The sequence below is a fragment of the Podarcis pityusensis genome (assembly GCF_964106645.2).
Source record: "Podarcis pityusensis genome assembly, chromosome: 18".
Taxonomy (NCBI): domain Eukaryota; kingdom Metazoa; phylum Chordata; class Lepidosauria; order Squamata; family Lacertidae; genus Podarcis; species Podarcis pityusensis.
The window spans coordinates 2560169-2585918 of record NC_138043.1 but is presented as its reverse complement, the minus strand read 5'-3'; the positions used below and the strand labels follow the sequence as shown (position 1 = coordinate 2585918).

The window sequence follows — 25750 nt, the reverse complement described above, 5'->3', positions numbered from 1 at the left end:
TTGAAAGCCCTTTTAGCCTCTTGTCTTCGTGGTCTCGGACGACAGGGAAGCAAAGGCTGTCTGGTCCCTTGAATCGCAAAAACGCTGTGTCCTTTGAGACCAGTATCTGTACTCTTAACATGCCACCCCAAACTTTCTTTTCCTGATTTATTGGGATTTATAAAGTGCTGTGGGTTAAACCACAGAGCCTAGGACTTGCCGATGAGAAGGTTGGCGGTTCGAATCCCCGCAATGACGGGGTGAGCTCCCGTTGCTCGGTCCCTGCTCCTGCCCACCTAGCAGTTTGAAAGCACGACAAAGTGCAAGTAGATAAATAGGTACCGCTCTGGCGGGAAGGTAAACGGCGTTTCCGTGCGCTGCTCTGGTTCGCCAGAAGCGGCTTAGTCCTGCTGGCCACATGACCCGGAAGCTGGACGCCGGCTCCCTCGGCCCGAAAGCGAGATGAGTGCCGCAACCCCATAGTCGCCTTTGACTGGACTTAACCGTCCAGGGGTCCTTTACCTTAGGGGAGCAGGTGGCACTGTGGTCCAAACCACCAAGCCTCTTGGGCTTGCCGATCGGAAGATCGGCGGTTCGAATCCCTGTGACGGGGTAAGCTCCCGTTGCTTTGTCCCTGCTCCTGCCAACCTAGCAGTTCGAAAGCACACCAGCGCAAGTAGATAAATAGGTACCGCTCTGGCGGGAAGGTACTGTATTTTTCGCACCATAGGACGCACTGGACAATAGGATGCACCTTGTTTTAGAGGGGGGAGAACAAGTAAAAAAAATTCTCCCCCTCTCTGCCAGCGCCCCTTCAGTGAAGCGGCAGGAGGCGCTGCGCAGAGAGGGGGAGAATTTCCCCCCTCTTGTTTTCCCCCTCTAAAACAAGGTGCCGTTCAGTCGCCTTCAGGCGGCTACCTTGGAAGCCTGGAGAGCGAGAGGGGTCGGTGCGCACCGACCCCTCTCGCTCTCCAGGCTTCAGGTTCCTTTTGACCTGCTCTTTGGGGCTGGCGGGGGGAAGCCCACCACTAGCCCCAAAGAGCAGGTCGGGGAGCAGCGGAAAGGCGCAGCGGAGAGGCTGCTGCCATAGCCGCGCGTCACCTCTCCAGCCGGGAGAGGGTCGCGGGGCTATGGCGTCTTCGCTCCATAGGACGCACACATATTTCCCCTTCATTTTTGAAGGGGAAAAAATGCATCCTATAGAGCGAAAAATACGGTAAATGGCGTTTCCATGCACTCTGGTTTCCGCCATGCGCCAGAAGCGGTTCAGTCCTGCTGGCCACACGACCCGGGAAGCTGTCTGCGGACAAACGTCGGCTCCCTCAGCCCGAAAGCAAGATGAGCGCCGCAACCCCAGAGTCGCCTTTGACTGGACTTAACCGTCCAGGGGTCCTTTACCTTTACCTGTGCTTTGAGGATGCGTTTCGTGAATGGAACAGAACAGAACAAATGCACAGCTTTCTGAACCGGTGGCTTGTTTCCCTGCAGTGATCGTGGAGGACCCTCCCGCTCACCTAAAGGTGGGGGTCTCGATCCGTAACCTGGTGAAGATCTATCACAGCGGCGGGAAGATTGCCGTCAACGGACTGAGCCTTGACTTCTACGAGGGCCAGATCACATCCTTCCTGGGGCACAATGGGGCCGGAAAGACGACGACAATGTAAGTTGAGCTGGGAATATGTTGACCCGGAGGTTAGTTTCTGTTTATTTTCCAAAGTTGGGGAACTTTTAGCCCTCCAGAGGTTGCCGAACGACATCAGTCGAGGAAGCACATTCCTGCTAAAAACGGTCTCTGCGTGAACACCTTTGTTCTCTTCTCATTATTTTTATTTACCGTATTTTTCACTCTATAAGACGCACCAGACCACAAGATGCACCTAGTTTTTGGAGGAGGAAAACAAGAACAAAAATATTCTGAATCTCAGAAGCCAGAACAGCAAGAGGGATCGCTGTGCAGTGAAAGCAGCGATCCCTCTTGCTGTTCTGGCTTCTGGGATAGCTGCGCAGCCTGCATTCGCTCCATAAGACGCACACACATTTCCCCTTACTTTTTAGGAGGGGGAAAGTGAGTCTTATAGAGCAAAAAATACGGTATCTCATAATGATTATACACTGCTTTTTTAACAAACAAACATACCTGAAGCAGTTAACAAAAGATAAAGCAATAACTTGTTCTGCAATTATTTCATTTCTTTATTTTCTTACATAATTTTTATATATTTTCTGTTTTGCAATTTGGAATAGTCATTTAAACATTCTTAAAGTATCAGTGACTTCCCTTCTTCTTTCCATGCTTCATTTTGCATATCATAAATCCCTGCATATTTTACAAAAACTAAACCATTTGACGTTCCCTTATTACATCCATCGAAACTTATTTACACTGTTGAATTTGTCTTAATGTTTTCAAGAGAAACGTTTTAATTCTTTAGCCAAATCGTTTTTAAATTGATACTCGAAATCATAACAAATCAGCCGTAAATTAAAAAGAAATATAACAATCTTTCAAAAAATCAGCTTCCGTTTCTGTTCCCCTTGTTGCTGCATGGTTTTCCCGGTTATTTCAAATTCACATTCCGTTCCCTATAATCAACCATATTGCAATAATATAAATGTTTTCAATTAACAAAACATTTAGAAGATATAAACCGCTTTGAGACTTCCCAACCCGCCGTCTTACAATTGAGCAGCATATAAATGTTATGAAATAAATAGGCAATAAATTCAGCAATGTACTGAACCATCTAAGTAACTGAATGGCCTTTTCTAAACAATGACGACTTTAGCAGGTGCACCTCTAACAATTCATTTTCAAATGCACCCATTTCCTTGACCCGTGGGTAGGCAAACTAAGGCCTGGGGGCCGGATCCATCTCAATCGCCTTCTAAATCCGGCCTGTGGACGGTCCGGGAATCAGCATGTTTTTACAGGAGTAGAATGTGTCCTTTTATTTAAAATGCATTTCTGGGTTGTTTGTGGGGCATAGGAATTTGTTCGTATGTATTTTTTTTCAAAATATAGTCCGGCCCCCCACAAGGTCTGAGGGACAGGGGACCGGCCCCCTGCTGAAAAAGTCTGCTGACCTCTTAAGGACGACTTGTTGCACGACAGCTGGGAGCTAAGTTTGGGTACCAAATCGATCATTTCTCCTTGCCTCTTTGCGACATCCCAGGTCCATCCTGACCGGCTTGCTGCCCCCCAGTTCCGGGACGGCGTATGTGATGGGGAGGGACATCTGCTCCGACATGGACATTATCCGGAGAACGATGGGGGTCTGTCCTCAACACAACGTCCTCTTCGACATGTAACTTGCTTATTTTCTCGTCTGTTTGTCTCTTCGGTTTCGGGCGTAAAATCACGCAAAAACAAACTCGCCCAGCGGCCCCCAGTTTTAAGGATAGGGTGTTAATCTGCCTGGTTAGAGAAAAAACGTTTTTGCCTGGTGCCTAAAAAATGCCTGGGGAGGGCATCCCACAAAAGGAGCCACCACAGAAAAGGCCCTGTCCTTGTGTTTTCACCCTCTGGACCTCGCGCAGAGGAAGCTTACAAAGAAGGGCCTCAGATGATGATGATAATAATAATAATAATAATAATAATAATAATAATAATAATAAGTGGTACCTCGGGTTACATACGCTTCAGGTTACATACGCTTCAGGTTACAGACTCCACTAACCCAGAAATATTACCTTGGGTTAAGAACTTTGCTTTAGGATGAGAACGGAAATCGTGCTCCGGCGGCGCTGCGGCAGCGGGAGGCCCATTAGTTAAAGTGGTGCTTCAGGTTAAGAACAGTTTCAGGTTAAGAACGGACCTCCAGAACGAATTAAGTACTTAACCCGAGGTACCACTGTAGTAATAATAATAATTTGTTATTTATACCCCACCCATCTGGCTGGGTTTCCCCAGCCACTCTGGGCGGCTTCCAACAGAATATTAAAACACAATAACCTATTAAACATTAAAAGCTTCCCTAAACAGGGCTGCCTTTAGATGTCTGCTAAAAGTTTGGCAGTTATTTTTCTCTTTGACAAATAATAATTTATTATTATAATTTATTATTCAGAGGCAGCCCTACGTAGAACGCATTGCAATAATCCACACATAGAGAAGCTGAAAGGCACTTGTCTCGTAAGGTCTTCTCTGCGGATCTCTTTTCCAGCCCCTACGGTTTGATCTAATGGCGTTATCGCCTCAAAGTATTTAGCATCCTCGTGGTCTTGATGTCTTCTCTCTCTCTTTACCGCAACCTTCCCAAAAAACTCGCCATCCCCCTCCAGCCTGACCGTGGAAGAGCATATCTGGTTTTATGGACGCCTCAAGGGTCTCTCCGGAGAGCAAGTCCGGGAGGAGATGGAACAGATCATTCAGGATGTGGGTCTGCCCCACAAGAGGCGAGATCAGACCAAGAACCTGTCAGGTGAGTTTTGGGGTCGTAGGATATGGGGGAGAAGGAGGGGGGTCCTAAGGCAAGAGGAATGAACAGGGTCCATCCCCTCCAACGTTTCTCCCCTGAAAATAGGGACGTCCTATTCCATCCCGTCCAATGTTTCTCCCTTGAAAATAGGGATGTCCTATTCTGTCCCCTCCAACGTTTCTCCCCTGAAAATAGGGACTTCCTATTCTATCCCCTCCAACGTTTCTCCCCTGAAAATAGGGATGTCCTATTCCATCCCCTCCAACGTTTCTCCCCTGAAAATAGGGACTTCCTATTCCATCCCCTCCAACGTTTCTCCCCTGAAAATAGGGATGTCCTATTCTGTCCCCTCCAACGTTTCTCCCCTGAAAATAGGGACTTCCTATTCCATCCCCTCCAACGTTTCTCCCCTGAAAATAGGGATGTCCTATTCCATCCCCTCCAACGTTTCTCCCCTGAAAATAGGGACGTCCAATTCCATCCCCTCCAACATTTCTCCTCTGAAAAAGGGACGTCCTATTCCATCCCCTCCAACGTTTCTCCCCTGAAAATAGGGATGTCCTATTCCATCCCCTCCAACGTTTCTCCCCTGAAAATAGGGACGTCCAATTCCATCCCCTCCAACATTTCTCCTCTGAAAAAGGGACGTCCTATTCCGTCCCCTCCAACGTTTCTCCCCTGAAAATAGGGACGTCCAATTCCATCCCCTCCAACATTTCTCCTCTGAAAAAGGGACGTCCTATTCCATCCCCTCCAACGTTTCTCCCCTGAAAATAGGGACGTCCAATTCCATCCCCTCCAACATTTCTCCTCTGAAAAAGGGACGTCCAATTCCATCCCCTCCAACGTTTCTCCCCTGAAAATAGGGACGTTCTATTCCATCCCCTCCAACATTTTATCTTTCCAGGAGGCATGCAACGCAAACTGTCTGTGGCCATCGCTTTCGTGGGGGGCTCCAAGGTGGTGATTCTGGATGAGCCGACGGCCGGCGTCGACCCCTATTCTCGCCGTGGCATCTGGGACCTCTTGCTGAAGTACCGTACAGGTCTGTGTCGTGGGGTTTTTATTTGGTTTTTATTTGTAGGGCGGGGGCAGTTTTCTTTGTACATTTCAACACACAGGGTCAAGCCACCTCCCTGATTAATTTTATGCAGGTATTCTTAAGAATCTGCCCTGGAAGAATTTTTATTTCTGTTCTGAGTCTGTAGAGCCTTAGGGGAAGCCACTCTTAGAATCGCAGAACTAAAGAATGGTAGCGATGGAGGGGGTGGGACGTGGGTGGCGCTGTGGGTTAAACCACAGAGCCTAGGGCTTGCTGATCAGAAGGTCGGCGGTTCGAATCCCTGCAATGACGGGGTGAGCTCCCGTTGCTCGGTCCCTGCTCCTGCCAACCTAGCAGTTCGAAAGCACATCAAAGTGCAAGTAGATCAATAGGTACCGCTCTGGCGGGAAGGTAAACGGCGTTTCCGTGCGCTGCTCTGGTTCGCCACATGACCACATTCTGGCCACATGACCCAGAAGCTGTACGCCGGCTCCCTCAGCCAGTAAAGTGAGATGGGCGCAGCAACCCCAGAGTCGGTCACGACTGGACCTAATGGTCAGGGGTCCCTTTACCCTAGCGATGGAGAGACCCCAGAGGTCATCCATTCCAACCCCCTGCAATGCAGGAATGTCAACTGAAGCATCCATGACAGATGGTCTTCCAACCTCTGCTTAAAAACCTCCAAGGAAGGAGAGTTCACAATCTCCCGAGGGAGACCATTCGACAGTCCAAACAGCTCTTACTGTCAGAAAGCTCTTCCTGATGTTTACAGAAAAGGATGAACCAAAAACTATTAGCAAAAACTAATAAAATCAATTGAAAACACACCAGCATTCAATCAATCCGTAGATTTATATTGTTTACAGCCAATGGCCATCACAAGACAATATAAGCAACAAAACACACAACTACAGAACAAAAATTATGAAAGCAGAAGAAGTATGAGATGATCAGACCAGCAGTTTTTTTAACAATTTGGCATAATATTTAGACTGTTTGATTATTGAATAATATGTATAATTCGGAATATTTAATATGATTTGATTGGATTGTTAAAGTGGAAAATTTAATGCATAGTACAGTGGACGCTCGAGTTGCGAATGTGATCCGTGTGGGAGGCATGTTTCCAACCCGCAGTGCCGTGTCTGCGCACGCGCGGGTTGAGATTCGGCACTTCTGTGCATGCGCAAAGCACGATTGCCGAAACCCGGAAGTAACCTGTTGTGCGGTGCACAACCCGAAATCGCACAACCCAAAGCGTCTGTAACCCAAGGTATAGGTATAGGTAAAGGTAAAGGGACCCCTGACCATTAGGTCCAGTCGTGACCGACTCTGGGTGTTAGGTGGTGGGTTGACATAGCAGCCGGCACAGCGATTTCTTCAAGTAGCTCTTTATTATGGTAAGCTGGAATAGAACTAACTGCGAACAGCTCAGCCGGCCTGTATTTATAGGCAGCCGGCTATCAACATTGTAACCACAACAGCCCAGAGTTCCCGCCAAAAATAACTGCCGCGGACCTGAGTGAAAACTATCTACAGACCTGAGTGAAAACTATATACAGTATCCCCCTGTTGGCCCAGGGTGAAACTACACTACATAACACCCCTCCCCACCGAGATAAGGCGTTAGTTACAATCGTAATGGTTTCCTTATATACAGCACTACGCGTAATGGTTCAATTAAGCACAAAAGCATATCGGTTACATTTCCCATACTTAGACCAACAGTGATACCTGTCCAACAACATAGTCCTTTAAATAAGTTGGGCGCTTGGAAACTCTGCCAGACCTCCGGGGACTGGTAGCCAAGTCCGGAGGGCCACACAGTTCTCGCTGAGGCTGTGGTGCGACCCTAGGTGGCGTTGGAACCAACTCCCCTGGATCCGCTGCTGTGAGTGGAGCCTCCGCAAGTGGAGTGGTCTGAGTCTGTTCTGAAACGGCTTGGTTCGGCTCCACGCTGGCAGTTTGTGAGGGAGGTGTAGGTGGGGCCTCGCCATCTGTACGTGTCTCTTCTGGAGCCGCAAGCGCAGTTGGGGGCACCTCGGTAGTGTCCAAGTCCCCAACCCTGCGCCTAAGCTGGTCTATGTGCCGTCGCCACAAGCGTCCGTCTTCGAGTGCCACCTGGTACGAGCGAGGTCCAGTGACTCCCACTACTGTGGCTTTGTGGGGCAGGAACATGTTATAAAAGTTCAGCAGCCCCAGGAATGCCTGCAACTCCGTTTTGTTCTTTGGGGTGGGGGCCTGCTGGATAGCGCGGATCTTGGATGTGGTTGGATGAAGACCGGAGGCATCGATAAGATAGCCCAGGAACTCTACCTGTGGAACGGCGATCTGGCACTTCTCCCTCTTTACCTTGAGCCCGGCCTCCTGGAACCTGGTCAGCACGGCACGGAGGCGCTCGAACAGCTGCTGGTGTGAGTCTGCAGACACCAAGACGTCATCAAAATATGGTACCACGCCCGGAAGCCCTTGCAGGAGACGCTCCATAAGGCTTTGGAAGATGCCAGGAGCCACACTCACCCCGAACTGCAACCGGCGGCAACGGAAAGCCCCCCGGTGGGTGACGATCGTCTGGGCTTCAGCAGTGGCATCATCGACTGGCAGTTGTTGATAGGCTTGGGCAAGGTCCAGCTTAGCGAAGACCTTACCCTCACCCAGGGAATGCAGCAGGTGTTGGACAACAGGAACCGGGTAAGCGTGCTGCTGAAGTGCCTTGTTGATCGTGCACTTGTAGTCAGCGCAGATTCTCACCGACCCATCTGGCTTGACAGGCATGACGATGGGGGTTTCCCACTTTGCGTGGTCAACCGGCTCCAAAACTCCTTGGGCGATCAGTTTGTCCAGTTGTTCGTCCACCTTAGCCTTGAGAGCAAAGGGAACCCGGCGTGGCTTTAGCTTGATGGGGGCGACTTGTGGATCAAGGCTAAAGGAGATGGGCGTACCTGTATATTGGCCCAAGGTGCCGTCAAAAACCTCGGCAAAGTCTTTGACCAGACCCTCAGTCTCTGCGTTAGAGATGCAGTTGATGCCGGTGACTTCCAGGCCGAGGGCATCAAACCAGTCTAGCCCTAGGAGGCTTGGCCGCTGACCTTCGACCACCACCAACCGGAGCAGGCCCGAAAAATCCTTGAAGGCGATCCGGAACCGGCCAACGCCTACCACGGGAATGTCGTTTCCCTGGTAGTCTCTCAGGTGTACGCGGTGAGAGTCGAGTTGCCTTTTGGACACTCTGGGTACCAGTCTTTTGATGGTGCTCCATGACACGATGGACAGGGCAGACCCGGTGTCGATCTCCATGTCACATGGAGCTCCTTCAATGAGCACCGTGACGTTCAGCTTGCGTCGCGTAGGCGAGTCGGTTTGGCCAATCGTGGTTCCAGACGGGCAGCGGCAGTTGGTGAGAGCGAAACAACTTTCCTTGGCAGACTGGAGTGAAGACTTGGACTTGCGAGTCGATGAAGGGGGGGTGTCAGACGGAGCCGATCGGCAGACCTTAGCGATGTGGCCCCTTCTGGAACACTTCCTACAGATGGCGTCTCTGAATCGACACTTGGCACGGGAATGGTTGCCTCCGCAGCCAGCACATTCCGGTTGGCCCTTGGACTTCTGTTGGAACTTCCTGCGCTCCCGCTTTGTCTGGTGCACGTCATCGTCTTCACTGGAGGATGCCTCCTCACTGCTGGCCTCTTCATGATGCACCGGAACTGGCTCCCTAGCAAGACGCGGGCTGCTGGACTTGCGGATCTCCTGGGCGGAGCGTTCAGCAGCTTCTGAGGCCACAGCCTCCTCAATGGCTTTCTGTAGCGTGAGGTCTGGCTTGGCTAGGAGGCGCCGTTGCAGATGGATGTCCCGGACCCCGCAGACGATTCGATCCATCAGGGCATCGTCTAAGTCTCGGAACTCACAGTGCAGGGCAGCCTGTCGCAGGGCGGTGGTGTAGTTGTTGATTGACTCCCCCTCTGCCTGGTTCCGGTGGTAGAACACATGGCGGGCAGCAATCTTGGACGGCTTTGGTGCGTAGTGGTTGCGGAGCTTCTCTTGGATCGTGTCCCATCCTCGTCGCCAGTGTTAGGTCGTGGGTTGACATAGCAGCCGGCACAGCGATTTCTTCAAGTAGCTCTTTATTATGGTAAGCTGGAATAGAACTAACTGCGAACAGCTCAGCCGGCCTGTATTTATAGGCAGCCGGCTGTCAACATTGTAACCACAACAGCCCAGAGTTCCCGCCTAAAATAACTGCCGCGGACCTGAGTGAAAACTATCTACAGACCTGAGTGAAAACTATATACAGTATCCCCCTGTTGGCCCAGGGTGAAACTACACTACATAACACTGGGGTTGCGGCGCTCATCTCGCTTTACTGGCCAAGGGAGCCGGCGTACAGCTTCCGGGTCATGTGGCCAGCAGGACTAAGCCGCTTCTGGCGAACCAGAGCAGCGCACGGAAATGCCGTTTACCTTCCCGCCGGAGCGGTACCTATTGATCTACTTGCACTTTGACGTGCTTTCGAACTGCTAGGTTGGCAGGAGCAGGGACCGAGCAACGGGAGCTCACCCCGTCATTGCGGGGATTCGAACCGCCGACCTTCTGATCGGCAAGCCCTAGGCTCTGTGGTTTAACCCACAGCGCCACCTGTGTCCCTAACCCAAGGTATGACTGTATTTAAAAAGAAAAAGAGGAAAGGTGCGTTTTTGCGAATCCGACCGCATCCCCCCTCTTTCCCCGCCGACTCCAGGCCGGACGGTCATCCTGTCGACGCATTACATGGACGAAGCTGACCTCCTGGGCGACCGGGTGGCCATCATTTCCCAGGGACGCCTCTGCTGCTGCGGATCCTCACTCTTCCTCAAGACCAAGCTGGGCACGGGATACTACCTGACGCTGGTGAAGAGGGAGGCGGGCCGGGGGCACCACTTGGTGGGCGTTAACGGGGTGGCGGCCCCCGCCGGCAAAAAGGTAAACTTGAGCAAAGCAAAACAAAACAGGACGGTGGTTTTCTCTGAAAGGAGAGCTTTCAGTTTATTGGGGATATGTGGGGTGATTGGGGAGGGGGGTCACTGGTGGGGGGGACGCACGCCACACGCCTTAATTGGGCTTGCTTTCTTTTTCTTTTTTTGAAATACAATTTATTAATTTTATAATGACAACAAAATATTATTATTATTATTTATTTATACAAGCACAGAGTTGGAAAGGAACCGCGCTTAAGTCTGACCCCTGCTCAAGGCAAGGATCCTGTCAAGGTGGCCGTCCATCCTTAATAATAATAATAATAATAATAATAATAATAATAATAATTTATTATTATTATTTATACCCTGCCCATCTGGCTGGGTTTCCCCAGCCACTCCGGGCAGCTTCCAACAAAATATTAAAATGCAATAGTCTGTTAAACATTAAAAGCATCCCTAAACAGGGCTGCCTTCAGATGTCTTCTAAATATTCTAAATATTTTAATATTCTTTTGGAAGCCACCCAGAGTGCCTGGGGAAACCCAGCCAGATAGGCGGGGTATAAATAATAAGTTATTATATTATAACCATCACAAACAAAAATTCAAATAATAAATCTTAACTCAGCTGACTTCCTTCCACTCCCCTTCTTGGCTCCATTGTTCATTCCCTATTCACGCACGTCCATAAAGCCCCTTATTTTCAAACCTTTTTATCCATCTTAACACAAGGGGCTTTTAAAAGTTCTACAGGGGGTCAAATTCAAATTCACCAAAGGCTGTTCCTTTCGATTCCTCCTCTTCAGGCGGACAGTGACTCGGAAAGAAGTTGCGACACCGGTCTGGGCAGTGAGCAGAACAGCGAGGGCACAGGTGCGAATCCTGGCAAAGTGCCGTATTCGAATCCTGCCAAAGCGCCGTACACCGGCGACGGGCGCGGATGGCGAATCCGCCGGGACCAGGGGGAAATGACTGCTGCGAAACCTTTCCACGTTGTTTGTTTTTCCCTTTTTTTGTGCAGATGTGCCCCAGCTGACGGCCGTGATCCAAAAACTGGTCCCTGGGTCTCGACTGGTGGAGGACATCTGCCAGGAAGTCCTCTACGTACTCCCGTACAGCGGGGCAAAAGACGGCGCCTTCGGGGAACTATTCCGGGAGCTGGACGCTCGCCTTGCGGAGCTGGGGATCTCAGGGTACGGGATTTCGGACACCAGCCTGGAAGAGGTTCGTAAACGAGAAAAAGGAAAACAGAACAATCAGAACGGCAGGCTAATAATATAAAAATGTAAAGGGACCCCTGACCGTTAGGTCCAGTCGTGGACCACTCTGGGGTTGCGGCGCTCATCTCGCTTTACTGGCCGAGGGAGCCGGCGTCCAGCTTCCGGGTCATGTGGCCAGCAGGACTAAGCCGCTTCTGGCGAACCAGAGCAGCGCACGGAAACGCCGTTTACCTTCCCTCCGGAGTGGTACCAATTTACCTACTTGCACTTTGACGTGCTTTCGAACTGCTAGGTTGGCAGGAGCAGGGACTGAGCAATGGGAGCTCACCCCGTGGCGGGGATTCGAACCGCCGACCTTCTGATCGGCAAGGCCTAGGCTCTGTGGTTTAGACCACAGCGCCAGCCATGTCCCGTTAATAATATAATTTAATTTAATAATATAATATAATTTAATAATAATATATAAACAGAACGGCAGGCTAATAATATAATTACAATACAGTGCAACCTTGGATTGCGGATATAATCCGTGATGGAGGCACATCCACAAACCGCAGCGCCGCGATTTGACGCTTCTGCGCATGTGCAAGAGCAAATCAGTGCTGCTGCGCGAGCGGCAAAACCCGGAAATTGGAGAGCGGGGAATGGAGGTGGGACCCTCTGTTTTAAAGCGCAACTTTGCTTTTTCTTCCAGATCTTCTTGAAAGTGGCAGAAGACACTAATGTTGATGTCGCAGGTAAGGTGAAGGCCAGCTGTCTTGTCTGTCTGTCAGTGGAAATGTAGCCTTATGAGGCTTTGCCCTCGGGTGGGAAAAATATTGCGCCTAGGAAAGGGAAGTGGGGGTCAACAGACAATCAAGGAATAGTTTAGGAGAAAAGGCTTTTATTTCTACCATCCATGAACTGGTAGAAGGAGCAAGTGTGATAAGTCACAAAAAGCATGCACGAAGTTCACAGTCCTGTGCACAAGCATATATACCCCTTTCCAGTTCCCTCCTCCTTTCTCCAGAGTCCTGCCCATGAGTTCCTCTGAGCATGAACAGAAAGCTGTCTTGGGACTATTGTGGACTCTTGGCACCCTTCCCAGGAAAAGGGTTTCAGAGTGTTCAGATATGTTTCAATCTCTTCTTCTGGCATGGTTCCCGGACAGAAAGCAAGTTGCAATGTGGTTCTTTAGCAAGGCCAGAAGGCATGAGAAAGGCCTGAGAAACAATGGACTGTTCTCTACCTTTTGTTACAGCAGAGCGGAATGTTTCTGATGCTTAGCTGCTGAGAAAATGATTTTGAAAAGTTTTGAGAAGCTTTGAGCCTGCTTTGGTGGGGGGTGACTTCGGGCCTAGGTGAGGTCACCTGTCCTCACCTTCCTTCAGAACAAAAACAAAAAATCACAACTCTGCCCGAATTTTCAGTTTGGGGCATATTCGGTTTTTCCAGTTTTTTTCCAACTGGGTGATATCTTCTTTCTCCCCCGAGCAGGAGACATGGAGGCAGCCCCTGCTGACCTCAGGACGTCCACGCCGGCCTCTGGTTACACCCTGCAGACGTTGAGCGAGGATGCGGAAGCGGCAGACGCCGAGCCCGGTAAGTGCCGGACGGTTCCGGAAAACGTCGGTTCCGTGCTGCCCTCTGCTTGGGCACCAGAGGATATCTGCCATGGTTCAGGTCCGCACCGCTCCGGGATCGCTGTCCTCTGGTCGGGGTGGAAACTTGTCCGCAGCACCAATGGATTTGCGTTTCCGAAACCGGTGTGCCACTAGGGCTTGGCCAACTGTATTTGTGTCCGGAGCTCGTCCTACTCTCGAGTAGGACCCTGGCAGAGACACATGCCCGGCTGGCATGTTCTTGTTGGTTTGCAAGCCCCCTCCACAGAGGCTGGTCCCTCTCAGTGTCCTCGGAGCTTGCATACCGGTAACCTCCTCTGGCTGATATCGAGACAGACCAGGGAGATTTTGATAGGCGACATTTTCCCAAGCGTGGGTAAAATGCACAATCCCCTCCTCCTGCTTCCGCAGGGGGAAAGAAAACAAGTCAGAAATCTATTTACATGATGTTTATTTCTGACATTACAGCACTAAAGAAAAACACGTCCTTTCAGTTCAGTTCTTCCAGCAAGTCTGACAAACTTCCTGAACATGCGCACACAGAAGGTTTCAAGTTACACTCTTCACAGAGACTCATCCAGCCTGTGAACGTCCTGGGAAATTCTTCTTTCCCACAGATAGGCACATAATGTGATGTCAACAATCTGGCTGTCTGCAGCGGTGATGTTTCCATATACAGTGGTGCCCCGCAAGACGAATGCCTCGCAAGACGGAAAACCCGCTAGACGAAAGGGTTTTCCGTTTTTGAGTTGCTTCGCAGGACGAATTTCCCTATGGGCTTGCTTCGCAAGATGAAAATGTCTTGCGAGTCTTGAGATTTTTTTTTCACTTTTCCCCCCCTTTATCTAAGCCGCTAAGCCTTTAATAGCCTTTTAGCAGCTAATCCGCTAAGCCGATAAGCAGCCTTTAATAGCCTCTAAACCGCTAATAGCGCTAATCCGTTAAGCCGCTAATAGGGTTGCTTTGCAAGACGAAAAAACCGCTAGACGAAGACACTCGCGGAACGGATTAATTTCGTCTTGCGAGGCACCACTGTACTGACAGTTCTCTCCCTCCTGGTCGATCGTTCGGAGGCTTCAAAAGCTTTTTTCTGCCCAAATGTCACAACGACAGATACCAACAGATATCAGCACATTTAGGGATCCGCAGAGTCTGTGCAGTTCGCGTGACAGACCTCAGCATTTTGGCTAATCTACTTTATTTACATATAAACAGACACGGAGCACTGCAACATGGCTCCTTCTCTCTCTCTAGCATCAGACAGCAAAGAGGAAAAAAGAACAAAGGACAATAGTCCCACTTCACGGAAGTGTCTCCGTCACTTCCCACTCTGTGGAGTCAAAACATACGCCGTCATGCGATAGACAAAAATCCCATGACTGCAATCGCGGAGCAGGAATTCTAACAATTTTTTCCCCAATAGCGGGCACAGGTTGCTTTTTGAGAGAGTCCCCTAGAGGGGGAGTGGTGTTGTACAAAATGGTTGCCATGGAGGGGCGTCACACAAAATGGCGCCGTGGAGGGAGAGTGGCTTCACGCAAAATAGTTGCCATGGAGGTCACCTGGCATCACACAAAATGGCTGCCACTGAGGTAGCCTGGCATTGCACCAAATGGCTGCCGTAGAGCGAGTGTGGAATCACACAAAATGGCTGCCATGGAAGGGGAATTGGCATCACACAAAATGGTGACATAGAGCAGGTGTGGCATCATGCAAAATAGCTGCCATGGAGGTCACCTGGCATCGCGCAAAATGGCTGCCACTGAGGTAGCCTGGCATTGCACCAAATGGCTGCCAGAGAGCTGGTGTGGAATCACACAAAATGGCGCCATAGAGCGGGTGTGGAAACACACAAAATGGCTGCCATGGAGGGAGAGTGGCGTCACACAAAATGGCTGCCATAGAGCAGGCGTGGCGCCATGCAAGATGGCTGCCATAGAGCATCACACAGAATAGATTGGGGAGCTGAAATGAGAACGGCTTTTCTGTTTCCCCCTTGCTTCTCGACGTACAGGAAGTCCTGGGTGCGAATCCTGGAGGGAGGGCTTGAGATGCATCTAACTTCTTCCTTCTATTCTTTCTCTCTCTCTCCCTTTCTCTCCTTCCTTCCTCCACCTTTACGCTTAAGTCAAAGGACGCAAGAAAGGTAAAAAAAGACGCTTTGGGGCAGGATTATTATTATTAATAATAATATTAATCCCGTCCTTCGCCCCAGGGTCCTGGGTTCAGGTTACAGCAGTCAGAATGCCGTGTTAAAAGCAGTTTAAAATTATTTCCATTTGCAACAATAAGGTGCATTCTTCAATGGTTGCGAAACATCCATTAATTGCTTATCGATTAATCGCAGTTGCAATCAAAATTATTCCACTACCCCCATTGCAAATTGGGCGATATTCGGCCGAAAATGCACGTTATCAAATGGCTGAAAAGTTTGTTAACGAACCTGATTTGTAATGAGGGGGTTTGAATAATCTCGATTGCAACCAAGAACGTTTTTCCAGCGTAATTTTTTTGAAATTTGGAATGTTGGAAACGCAAATGAGCTGATGGTGCTTTTATTAACGTGCATTGGCTTTGCCAAAAAAAAAAGCTCAATGGGAAATGATAAGCAACCAACTAATTAAGAAGTTTTAAATGACAATAGAGAGGGGGAAACCAGGAGCCTCTTTTTGCTAGGTCTGACTGGGCCAGAGTTGCCGAAAATAAAATTGTGTATGCATGCAAAAACTGCAGCAAGGAAGAGAAAATTGAATTGCAAGAAAGAACAGGCTTGGGAATCAAAAATAAGGTTAAATACCTGGGGATTTGGATTTCAACTAAAACCGTAAATCTGTATAAAGACAATTACATTAAAACATGGAAAGATATTTTAAAAGTATATGGGAAATTGGAGCAGGCTCCATCTCTCCCTTTGGGGAAGAATCTCGCTAGTAAAAATGAAGATCTTGCCCAAAATGGTTTTCTTGTTCAAACAACACCAATTTTAATGGAATGAAATGTTTCAAGGAATGGGAAAAGGAAATAGCTAGATTTGTCTGGAATGGAAATAAGTGTCAGGTGTTGAGAGATAAAAGGGAGAGAGGAGGATTTGTGCTCCCAGATTTGGAATTATATTATGAGGCTGCAGGATTGGTATGGCTAAAGGAATGGATTGCATTAAAAGACACCAATGTGTTAGATCTTGAGGGCCACGATAACCGGTACGGATGGCACTCTTATTTAATATACGGAAATATATACAAGGGGTTTTTGAGGCATGTGATAAGGAAATCACCGATTTGCAATGGGGTGTGTGTGTTGAGTAGTTTCAATTGCAATTTGTAAATAAAGAAGGTTGCATCATCTTAATTCAATTTTTAAAATTAATTTTCCAAAATTTTAACCAACACACATCATAACTGTACTTAATCCAATCTTAATAACATTGCTAAGCAACTTCCTCAAATTCCCTTGACTAAATTTCCATATATATCATTGTAACGGTTTTCCATACACCATTATACATCATTTTCATAATATTTCCCTTTAATAATATTTTCCTTGACCCCTTTCCTCCACAACCTTTCCCAATCTTCAAACATTATGTCCCACATCTCTTGCCCAATCCATCATCACGGATTTAACTTGTTCATCCTTTGTGTGCCACTCCAACAATTATACATTTTAGACAAATTTTGAACTTTAGAATCTGACAACTCCGTTTCCAGTTTGGTTTTAGGTTGCATTTTAATGTTTCAGTATTTTAATTTTGTTTTTAAGTTGTATTCATTCAACTTATTTTTATTGTTGCTTGTTGGCTGCCCTGAGCCCGGCCTTGGCTGGGGAGGGCGGGGTATAAATAAAAAATCATTATTATTATTATTAATTATTATCTTAGTGGATTTTTTCAGATTTCTGGCTTCATGGCTTCCCTCTCTTTTTTCTGGCAGCAGAAGAAGCCAAGGAGACGGACCTCTTGAGGGGCATTGGGGTCCAGGCCTCCCGCCAGCTGACCGACTGGGCACTGGTGCGCCAACAACTCCGCGCCCTCTTCACCAAACGCCTTCTGTACGCCCGCAGGAGCACCAGGGGATTCCTTGCGCAAGTATAACGCCCGACTCCTCTTCCGTTCGGGTTTGGAGGAGGTTGGGGGGCTGGGGGTCTCTCTCGGGAATTGGCCTGCATAGAACTGGAAGGGGGACCCCCGAAGGTCATCCATCCCAACCCCCTTGCGAGGCTAAAGCATCCCGGACAGAGGGCCTGCCGGCACTTCCGTGCGACCGAACTGTAACGTCTCTCCATCTTCGGAGTCCGTCCAGGCTCTCCTCCGACGGCGATTAACGAGCCGAGCCTTAAACGAGACTTCAGGCACGCTCCCCCATTAAACAAAAAATATGCAATGGAGTCACGAATAACAGAAGCCGATCAACGTTGCATGAACAAAATTAGAAAATGCAGTCCGTCGGTATCGACGAGGCAAACAAGCCTTTCGACAGTCGCAATCCCGTAATAATAATAATAATAAAAGTAAATTTTATTTATACCCTGCCCTCCCCGGCCAGAGCCGGGCTCAAGGCAGCTAACAACAGTAAAATCACAGTAAAAACAAAATAGGGGGAAAAAACCAATTTAAAATGCAGCCTCCAAACGTTGAACAGTTTTTTCCGGATTACGAACCGTTCCGATAGCAACCCTTCATCAGCTGGCGACGATGTAAAACAAAACCCATTATATTCAAATACAATATACTTACAGAAATGACAATCCCGTATATATAACCAATAATGCATTGCAGATAAATGGTCATAACAGGTACATCATGTAGCCTGTTGATTGTTCAAGTCTACTCTGGTCGGCAGCTGCGTATTCCTGCTTTTGCCCGGGGGTTGGTCTAGATGACCGCTGGGGGTCCCTTCGAACTCCACGATTCTACGATTTGCCTGCGACTGATCTGCCCGCTCCCTCCTTTTGCAGATTGTGCTTCCGGCGGTCTTCGTCTGCATCGCCCTCCTCTTCAGCCTCATCGTACCCCCTTTCGGCAAGTACCCCCCTCTGCGCCTCGAACCCTGGATGTACGGACCTCAATATACCTTCATCAGGTGCGTTTCAGAACCAGGGCTGGATTTAGGTTTGGTGAGGCCCTAAGCTCCTGAAGGTAACGGGGCCCTTTATACGTCCAGCTGTCCTTTGCCAGCAACAAATGGTCGCTGGTTTTTTGGGTTGAATATATGCTATATGGTAATTTAAGGACCCAACAGGTATCTGAAGCCATTTGCACATCGCAAAATAGGTATTTTATCAAAGTACAGTGGTACCTCGGGTTAAGTACTTAATTCGTTCCGGAGGTCTGTACTTAACCTGAAACTGTTCTTAACCTGAAGCACCACTTTAGCTAATAGGGCCTCCTGCTGCCGCTGCGCAATTTCTGTTCTCATCCTGAAGCAAAGTTCTTAACCCGAGGTACTATTTCTGGGTTAGCAGAGTCTGTAACCTGAAGCGTATGTAACCCGAGGTACCACTCTAATTCTTGAGCTGAAATATAATTAAGAAGTATATTAATAGTGAAATACAATTAAGAAACATATTAATAGTGAGATAATTATTAAGTTCTAACTTAAAATGGGACGCGGGTGGCGCTGTGGGTTAAACCACAGAGCCTAGGACTTGCCAATCAGAAGGTCGGCGGTTCGAATCCCCCAATGACGGGGTGAGCTCCTGTTGCTCGGTCCCTGCTCCTGCCAACCTAGCAGTTCGAAAGCACGTCAAAGTGCAAGTAGATAAATAGGTACCGCTCCAGCGGGAAGGTAAATGGCGTTTCCGTGCGCTGCTCTGGTTTGCCAGAAGCGGCTTAGTCCTGCTGGCCACATGACCCGGAAGGTGTACGCCGGCTCCCTCGGCCAGTAAAGCGAGATGAGCGCCACAACCCCAGAGTTGGCCACGACTGGACCTAATGGTCAGGGGTCCCTTTACCTTTACCTTTACCTATATCAATAGTGAAATACAGTTAAGGAGAAGTATATTAATAGTGAAAAGTTCTTAACCCATTAAAAGTTCTTAACCCAAGGTACTATTTCTGGGTTAGCAGAGTCTGTAACCTGAAGCGTATGTAACCTGAGGTACCACTGTAATTGTTGAACTGAAATACAATTAAGAAATAGTATATTAAAAGTGAAATACAATTAAGAAGTATATGAAAAGTGAAATAGAATTAAGAAATATATTAATAGTGAAATACAATTAAGAAACATATTAATAGTGAGATAATTATTAAGCTCTAACTTAAAATGATTTTTTTATCCATAACAAACTTAATAATGCAGATACCTTGACATTGGGCAATAACAAAAGCTCCTTTAGAAACACAATTTGCAAAGACTCATCATCTAATCCAAAGACTTGAGGGACGATTCCAACAGATCCCAAATGAAAAACGTCCCTGTGGAGACGGCAGTCCCGAATCGGTGGCACATGCCCTTCTGGCTTGCCCTCTTTATAAAGACTTGAGGCATGAGATTATCACCCCTCTTTTATCGTCCATTCCGGGTCGCCCAACCACTGCCCCAGTGTCCTTTCCCTTGGCAGCTCAAGATGAGCAGGTGACGGCAAAGGTGGCAAGGTTTTTCGCTGGGGCAATCAGAATAAGGTCCACCATTTGACCACTGATTCGAAACCCCAAAATGTATTTTATATACCGTATTTTTCGTCCCATAGGGCGCACCAGCCCATAGGACGCACCTAGTTTTTTTTGGGGGGGGGGGAAATAAAGGGGGGGAAATGTATTTCCCCCCCAGGCGCGGGGCTGGGGTGGGGGATCCCCAAGCTTCCCCCGACCCCAGCCCCCAGAACAGGCTGCAATCCGCAAGCCTAGGGAGCCCGGCGGGAAGTCGCGCCGGTCTCCCCAGGCTTGCGGATATCTGTCCCCCGAGCTTGTGGGGCTGGCAGCCTCCAAACCAGGTCGGGGAACAGCGGGAAGGCGCGCTCCGCCTCCCCGCTGTCCCCCGAGCTTGTGGGGCTGCCCGATATCAGCACGAGGCTCGGGGTGCACTGTACAGCGCGCCCCAGGCTTCGGGCTGCAGGCTGCTATCCGCAACCTTGGGAGCCCGACGGGAACTCCCGCGGAGCTCCCAAGGCTTGCGGAGAGCTTCCTGAAGCCTGGAGAGCGAGAGGGGTCGGTGCGCACCGACCCCTCTCGCTCTCCAGGCTTCAGCGAAAGCCTGCATTCACCCCATAGGACGCACACACATTTCCCCTTCATATTTGGAGGGGGGAAGTGCGTCCTGTAAGGCGAAAAATACGGTAATTGACTTTTTAGTTCTATTCTTTGTACAGTGGTGCCCCGCAAGACGAATGCCTCGCAAGATGAAAAACTCGCTAGACGAAAGAGTTTTCCATTTTTTGAGTTGTTCCGCAAGACGAATTTCCCTATGGGCTTGCTTCGCAAGACGAAACGTCTTGCGAGTTCTTGCGAGTTTGTTTCCTTTTTCTTAAAGCCGCTAAGCCGTTAATAGCCGCTAAGCTGCTAATAGCCGCTAAGCCGCTAATAGCCGTGCTTCGCAAGACGAAAAAAACCGCAAGACGAAGAGACTTGCGGAACGGATTAATTTCGTCTTGCGAGGCACCACTGTATATCGTATTGTTGTTTTATCGCTTTGGCCGACGGCCGATGCAAACGAAGATTCATTCATTCATTCTTCTTGCCGCTCAGTGACGATTCTCTGGGCGATGTGGTCTCCTCCCGGCTCCTCGAATCTCTCCTCCGTGAACCCGGCTTTGGGACCAAGTGCGTGAGGGATCTTCCGGATCTGTGAGTACCTCGCAGAGCAGCCTTTAAACCAGACATAGATTTAATATGTTTCCTGGACCCTGAACCTCCATAATCACCTTGGCCTGTGGGTTTGTTGTTGTTTTTCATAATAATGTTTATTGGTTTTTCTCAATATTTTCCATCATAACATCAATCTTACTTGAATATGTTTCCCTCGATGATAGTAAGAGGAAGATATTTAGCTCCCCTAGAATCAGAGCGTCTCTGCAAACGTAGTAAACAGGAACCTGATACTTCGGAGCACATTTTCTTGTGATTTTGGCATTTACGTCAGAAGACAATTATTAGAGGCCTTAAAACTCAATAGGTTCGATTCCATACTACCAAGTGTTCTCGGACAGGAATGATCAAATTACTTTAATAGTGGCTGAATTTTTGAGTGCTGTCCATGTAGAAAGACTGGGCCATTATAGAGAGATTTATTGATCGGTGATGCGGTAGTGTTGCAATGTATTCTTTATGCAAATTGATTTTCTCTGGAGTTAAAGATCTCATCTTGTTATGTTGAGCTCGTATTTTGTACAATTTGCATACGGTTTGATAATGTGTGGTTTGCTATGCCTAATAAAGGATATTTATTTATTAAACCTGGGACGCGGGTGGCGCTGTGGGTTAAACCACAGAGCCTAGGGCTTGCCGATCAGAAGGTCGGCGGTTCGAATCCCCGCAACTACGGGGTGAGCTCCCGTTGCTCGGTCCCTGCTCCTGCCAACCTAGCAGTTCGAAAGCACGTCAAAGTGCAAGTAGATAATTAGGTACCGCTCCAGCGGGAAGGTAAACGGCGTTTCCGTGCACTGCTCTGGTTCGCCAGAAGCGGCTTAGTCCTGCTGGCCACATGACCCAGAAGCCAGTAAAGCGAGATGAGCGTCGCAACCCCAGAGTCGGCCGCGACTGGACCTAATGGTCAGGGGTCCCTTTACCTTTACCTTTATTTATTAAACCAGGCATAGGCAGACTCGGCCTGCAAGATGTTTTGGGACTACAATTCCCATCATCCCTGACCACTGGTCCTGTTAGCTAGGGATGATTTGAGGGGGTCCCCAAAGTTGATGGTCGTTGCCATTCAAATGGTGTGTGTGTGCTCTGCCCTGTGATTATGTGGGGTGTGGCTTACCTAACCCCCCACCTCAATATTTTATTCAAATGGGCACCTCTGGGGCCCCTAACCTGGGGCCACACCTCCCCATAACCTGCTGCTTGCCTTGAGGGCTCCAGGAAGGCTCCTTGCCCGTCGGTAGCACCCCACGAACGAGGCTTCGTGACCCCGGAAGTGTCGCCGGCGCTGGCTTCCTTTTTCAAGAACGGCAACTGGACTTCGGCCGACCCATCCCCGGACTGTGTGTGCAGCTCCCGGAAGTCCCGGAAGATGCTCCCAGATTGCCCCGAAGCGGCTGGGGGGCTGCCCCCTCCTCAGGTAAAGCTTGACACCCCTCACCCCACTTTGACAACAGGCCGGCGTTAAGTATAATTGGTTTAATTCACACTGAAATGGGAAATGAAATACGAGACACTACAGCTGTCTCCCAGCTCCAGCTGGTACGCAGGATGAGACCCTCCCTGCCCGTAGTCTGTCTGGCCAGAGTGGTGCATGCTCTGGTTATCTCCCGTTTGGACCACTGCCATGCGCTCTACGTGGGGCTGTCTTTGAAGGTGACACAGAAACTGCAACTAATCCAGAATGTGGCAGCTAGACTGGGGACTGGGAGCGGCCGCCGGGACCATATAACACCGGTCCTGAAAGGACCTACGTTGGCTCCCAGTCCGTTTCTGGGTACAATTCAAAGTGTTGGTGCTGACCTTGAAAGACCTAAATGACCCAATATCCCTGAAAGAGAGTCTCCACCCCCATTGTCCAGCCCGGACACCTGGGTCCATCTCCTGAGGGTCTTCTGGCAGTTCCCTCCCTGCGAGAAGCGAGGTTACAGGGAAGCAGGCAGAGGGCCTTCTTGCTGGTGGCACCCTCCCTGTGGAACGTCCTCCCATTAGATATCAAGGAAATAAACAACTATCTGACTTTTAGAAGACATCTGAAGGCAGCCCTGTTTAGGGAAGTTTTTAATGTGTGGTGTTTTATTCTGTTTTTCATCTGTTGTGAGCCGTCCAGAGTGGCTGGGGAAACCCAGCCAGATGGGCGGGGTATAAATAATAAATTATTATTCTTATTTATAACTGCAGTTTTCTAAGGGACTCTGAGCTCTAAGTTGAACTGATAATTCGCCATTGTTTTCTGCTACTATACATGTGAGTGTTTAACTTTAGATCACATGAGAGGTATTGAATTGCAAATCCACCCTCTTGGAAAGGGTGGCGGCTGGAGGTCTTTGCTCCTCGGCTCTGTGAGATGTAAACAGGTGTAAACAGCCTCAGACTGACTTTCTATGTCAGCTGCAATAGGCTGCAGTGATGCAGGTTTGGTGACCTATCCGAACTCCCCGTTCCAGATGCAGAGAAACACGGGTGACATTCTCCAGAACCTCACCGGGAGAAACATCTCCGATTACCTAGTGAAGACCTACCCAAAAGTCATCCGCCAAGGGTACGTGGGCGACACATCTCTCTTCTCTCACACACACACTCATCAAAATTGCTTCAGGATCCAAGGTGAAAGACTTCTGGGAAAAGATTTATAATGAATTGAAAAAAAATGTTGAAATGTACATTTATAAAGAAACCAGAGGCCTTTCTTCTTGGAATAACAGGTTTGGAATTGCCCAAGAAAGATGTTAAATTATTTTTGTATGCCACAACTGCTGCTCGTATTTTGTTAGCTAAAAAGTGGAAAACCCAACAATTACCAACAATAGAAGAATGGTAGATGAAGATGATGGATTTTTCGGAGCTAGCTGACCTAACCGGAAGAGTCCACGACCAGGAGGAGGAGGAGTATCAGGAAGAATGGAATAAATTTAATGATTATTTAGTTAAATTTGTTCAGTTAAACTAACTGAAAACAGCTTGCAGATACCTAATGGGCTAAGGATTTTATTTATGTTAAGTGATGAATTAATATGTTTAATTCCATAAGGTGAAGATCTAAGGATGTTAATGCTTAAATTTTATAAAAATTGGGATTTGGAAAACCGTTAAAAGGACATGCAATGAAATTCAACCAAAGGGAAGCGAGGAAGTCACTTAACAAAGTTAATAACTGTAATGTTCAGTAAGGCTCTGATTTATGTTTGTTTGTCTTGTGTGTTTGTTTGTTTATAATATTGTGAAAACTAATAAAAAATTGGGGGGGGGGGGGATTGCTTTGGGATCTGCGGCATGCAAACAGTGTGTTGAGCCGATAAGCCGTGGTTTGATTTAAAAACTCTGTTGGCTCATGTTAAGCTCGCCACAAACTCGCTTTTGATCTTGTTTCCTTCTTTTTTTAGGTTACGAACCAAAAAATGGGTCAACGAACAACGGTAAGCGGCGTTCATTCATTCGAACCTTTCCTGGCTTGGAAATTGGCAGTTTCTGGGGCGTCTCGAAGGACGCCCCCCTGGGGTTGAGCGAGGACCCTGGTCGTCTTGATGTTATATGAGCAAAAACACACACACTCACAAAAATCAGAAAACCATCTGCTTATTTCTTGGGCTTATTCTGCTTATTGGTCTGTCACCCCCCCCCCAACTGTATTACCTGGGTTATGAAGGCGCCCAAAAGATGTTAAAGCAAAGATTACAGGATAATGCACACAGTGACTTGCGGTCTCGATCACATGCAGTCTGTAGTTGGCTGGCAGTAGGAGTACAATATGGGTATGTCTTTAAGTTAACATCTTACATTAAAAACCTGACAGTACCAAACTATCGAAGGCTTTTCACCAAAGCCAGACTAAACGTCTTTCCTTCTGCAGTGTTGAGAGGAGTTCCCTACCAGGACAGACTTTGCTCGTGTGCTCAAGACATCGATTCCATAAAACATATTTTGTTGCACTGTGCAAAATATGAGCAAGCCAGGGCTGAACTGATACTACCCTTGCTGGTACCTTTCCCGGGAAAATCAGAGGCTCGCTATGTCAGGTTCCTATTGGAAGACCGGACAAACGCTAGAACATTAGCAGTGGCGAGGTTTTTATCGGCGGTTGCAAGAACCAATGATCCCTATATTCTGAACAAAATGCTTGTTTAACCTGGAGGTAGGCTGTATGAATTGTGTATTGCTTTGTAAGGATTTGTTGGGTCTCTGGACCGTAATAAAGATTGATGATGATGATAATACCCTTGCTGGTACCTTTCCCGGGAAAATCAGAGGCTCGCTATGTCAGGTTCCTATTGGAAGACCAGACAAACGCTAGAACATTAGCAGTGGCCAAGTTTTTATCGGTGGTTGCAATAACAAATAACCCCTATATTCTGGACAAAATGCTTGTTTAACCTGGAGGTAGGCTGTATGAATTGTGTATTGCTTTGTAAGGATTTGTTGGGTCTCTGGACCGTAATAAAGATTGTTGTTGTTTTATGAGCCTAGGAGCCAGTGGCCATCTCAGCTCAGATATCTCATCTCCTGGGGGCGTACCCCACTGCCCTCCCCCTGCAAGGCTAAAACCTCTCCTCCCTCTTCCCTCGCAAGGTACGGCGGATTCTCTTTGGGCGCACACAGTTCCGAAGCCCTGCCGTCGCCGTTGGAGGTGGCCGCCGTCGCAAGAGAGATCCGCGACCGGCTCGTCGTCGCTGAGGTGAGGCTCAGCCAGTGGTTGGAAAGCAAGAAAGACCTGCTGGCGTGATCCTAAATCTCTTTTTTAATA

The 25750-nt window shown here is 48.4% G+C and overlaps 1 protein-coding gene across 4 annotated transcripts in view; it reads left to right on the top strand.

Moving 5' to 3' along the window:
* Positions 1 to 25750, top strand: part of ABCA7 (ATP binding cassette subfamily A member 7) — an 85838-nt gene that overhangs the window by 35446 nt on the left and 24642 nt on the right. For 3 of the 4 annotated variants that reach the window (XM_080988695.1, XM_080988697.1, XM_080988696.1), the window contains exons 19-35: positions 1468 to 1639; positions 3153 to 3284; positions 4261 to 4400; positions 5305 to 5442; positions 10175 to 10395; positions 11197 to 11263; positions 11412 to 11614; positions 12305 to 12347; positions 13087 to 13191; positions 15340 to 15357; positions 17141 to 17295; positions 18165 to 18289; positions 20896 to 20994; positions 22231 to 22429; positions 23457 to 23551; positions 24393 to 24425; positions 25576 to 25681. In XM_080988695.1, coding sequence (XP_080844821.1) covers positions 1468 to 1639; positions 3153 to 3284; positions 4261 to 4400; positions 5305 to 5442; positions 10175 to 10395; positions 11197 to 11263; positions 11412 to 11614; positions 12305 to 12347; positions 13087 to 13191; positions 15340 to 15357; positions 17141 to 17295; positions 18165 to 18289; positions 20896 to 20994; positions 22231 to 22429; positions 23457 to 23551; positions 24393 to 24425; positions 25576 to 25681 — 2051 coding nt within the window. The remainder of the gene's footprint in view (positions 1 to 1467; positions 1640 to 3152; positions 3285 to 4260; positions 4401 to 5304; positions 5443 to 10174; positions 10396 to 11196; positions 11264 to 11411; positions 11615 to 12304; positions 12348 to 13086; positions 13192 to 15339; positions 15358 to 17140; positions 17296 to 18164; positions 18290 to 20895; positions 20995 to 22230; positions 22430 to 23456; positions 23552 to 24392; positions 24426 to 25575; positions 25682 to 25750) is intronic. The other variant, XM_080988698.1, reaches the window with a different exon arrangement.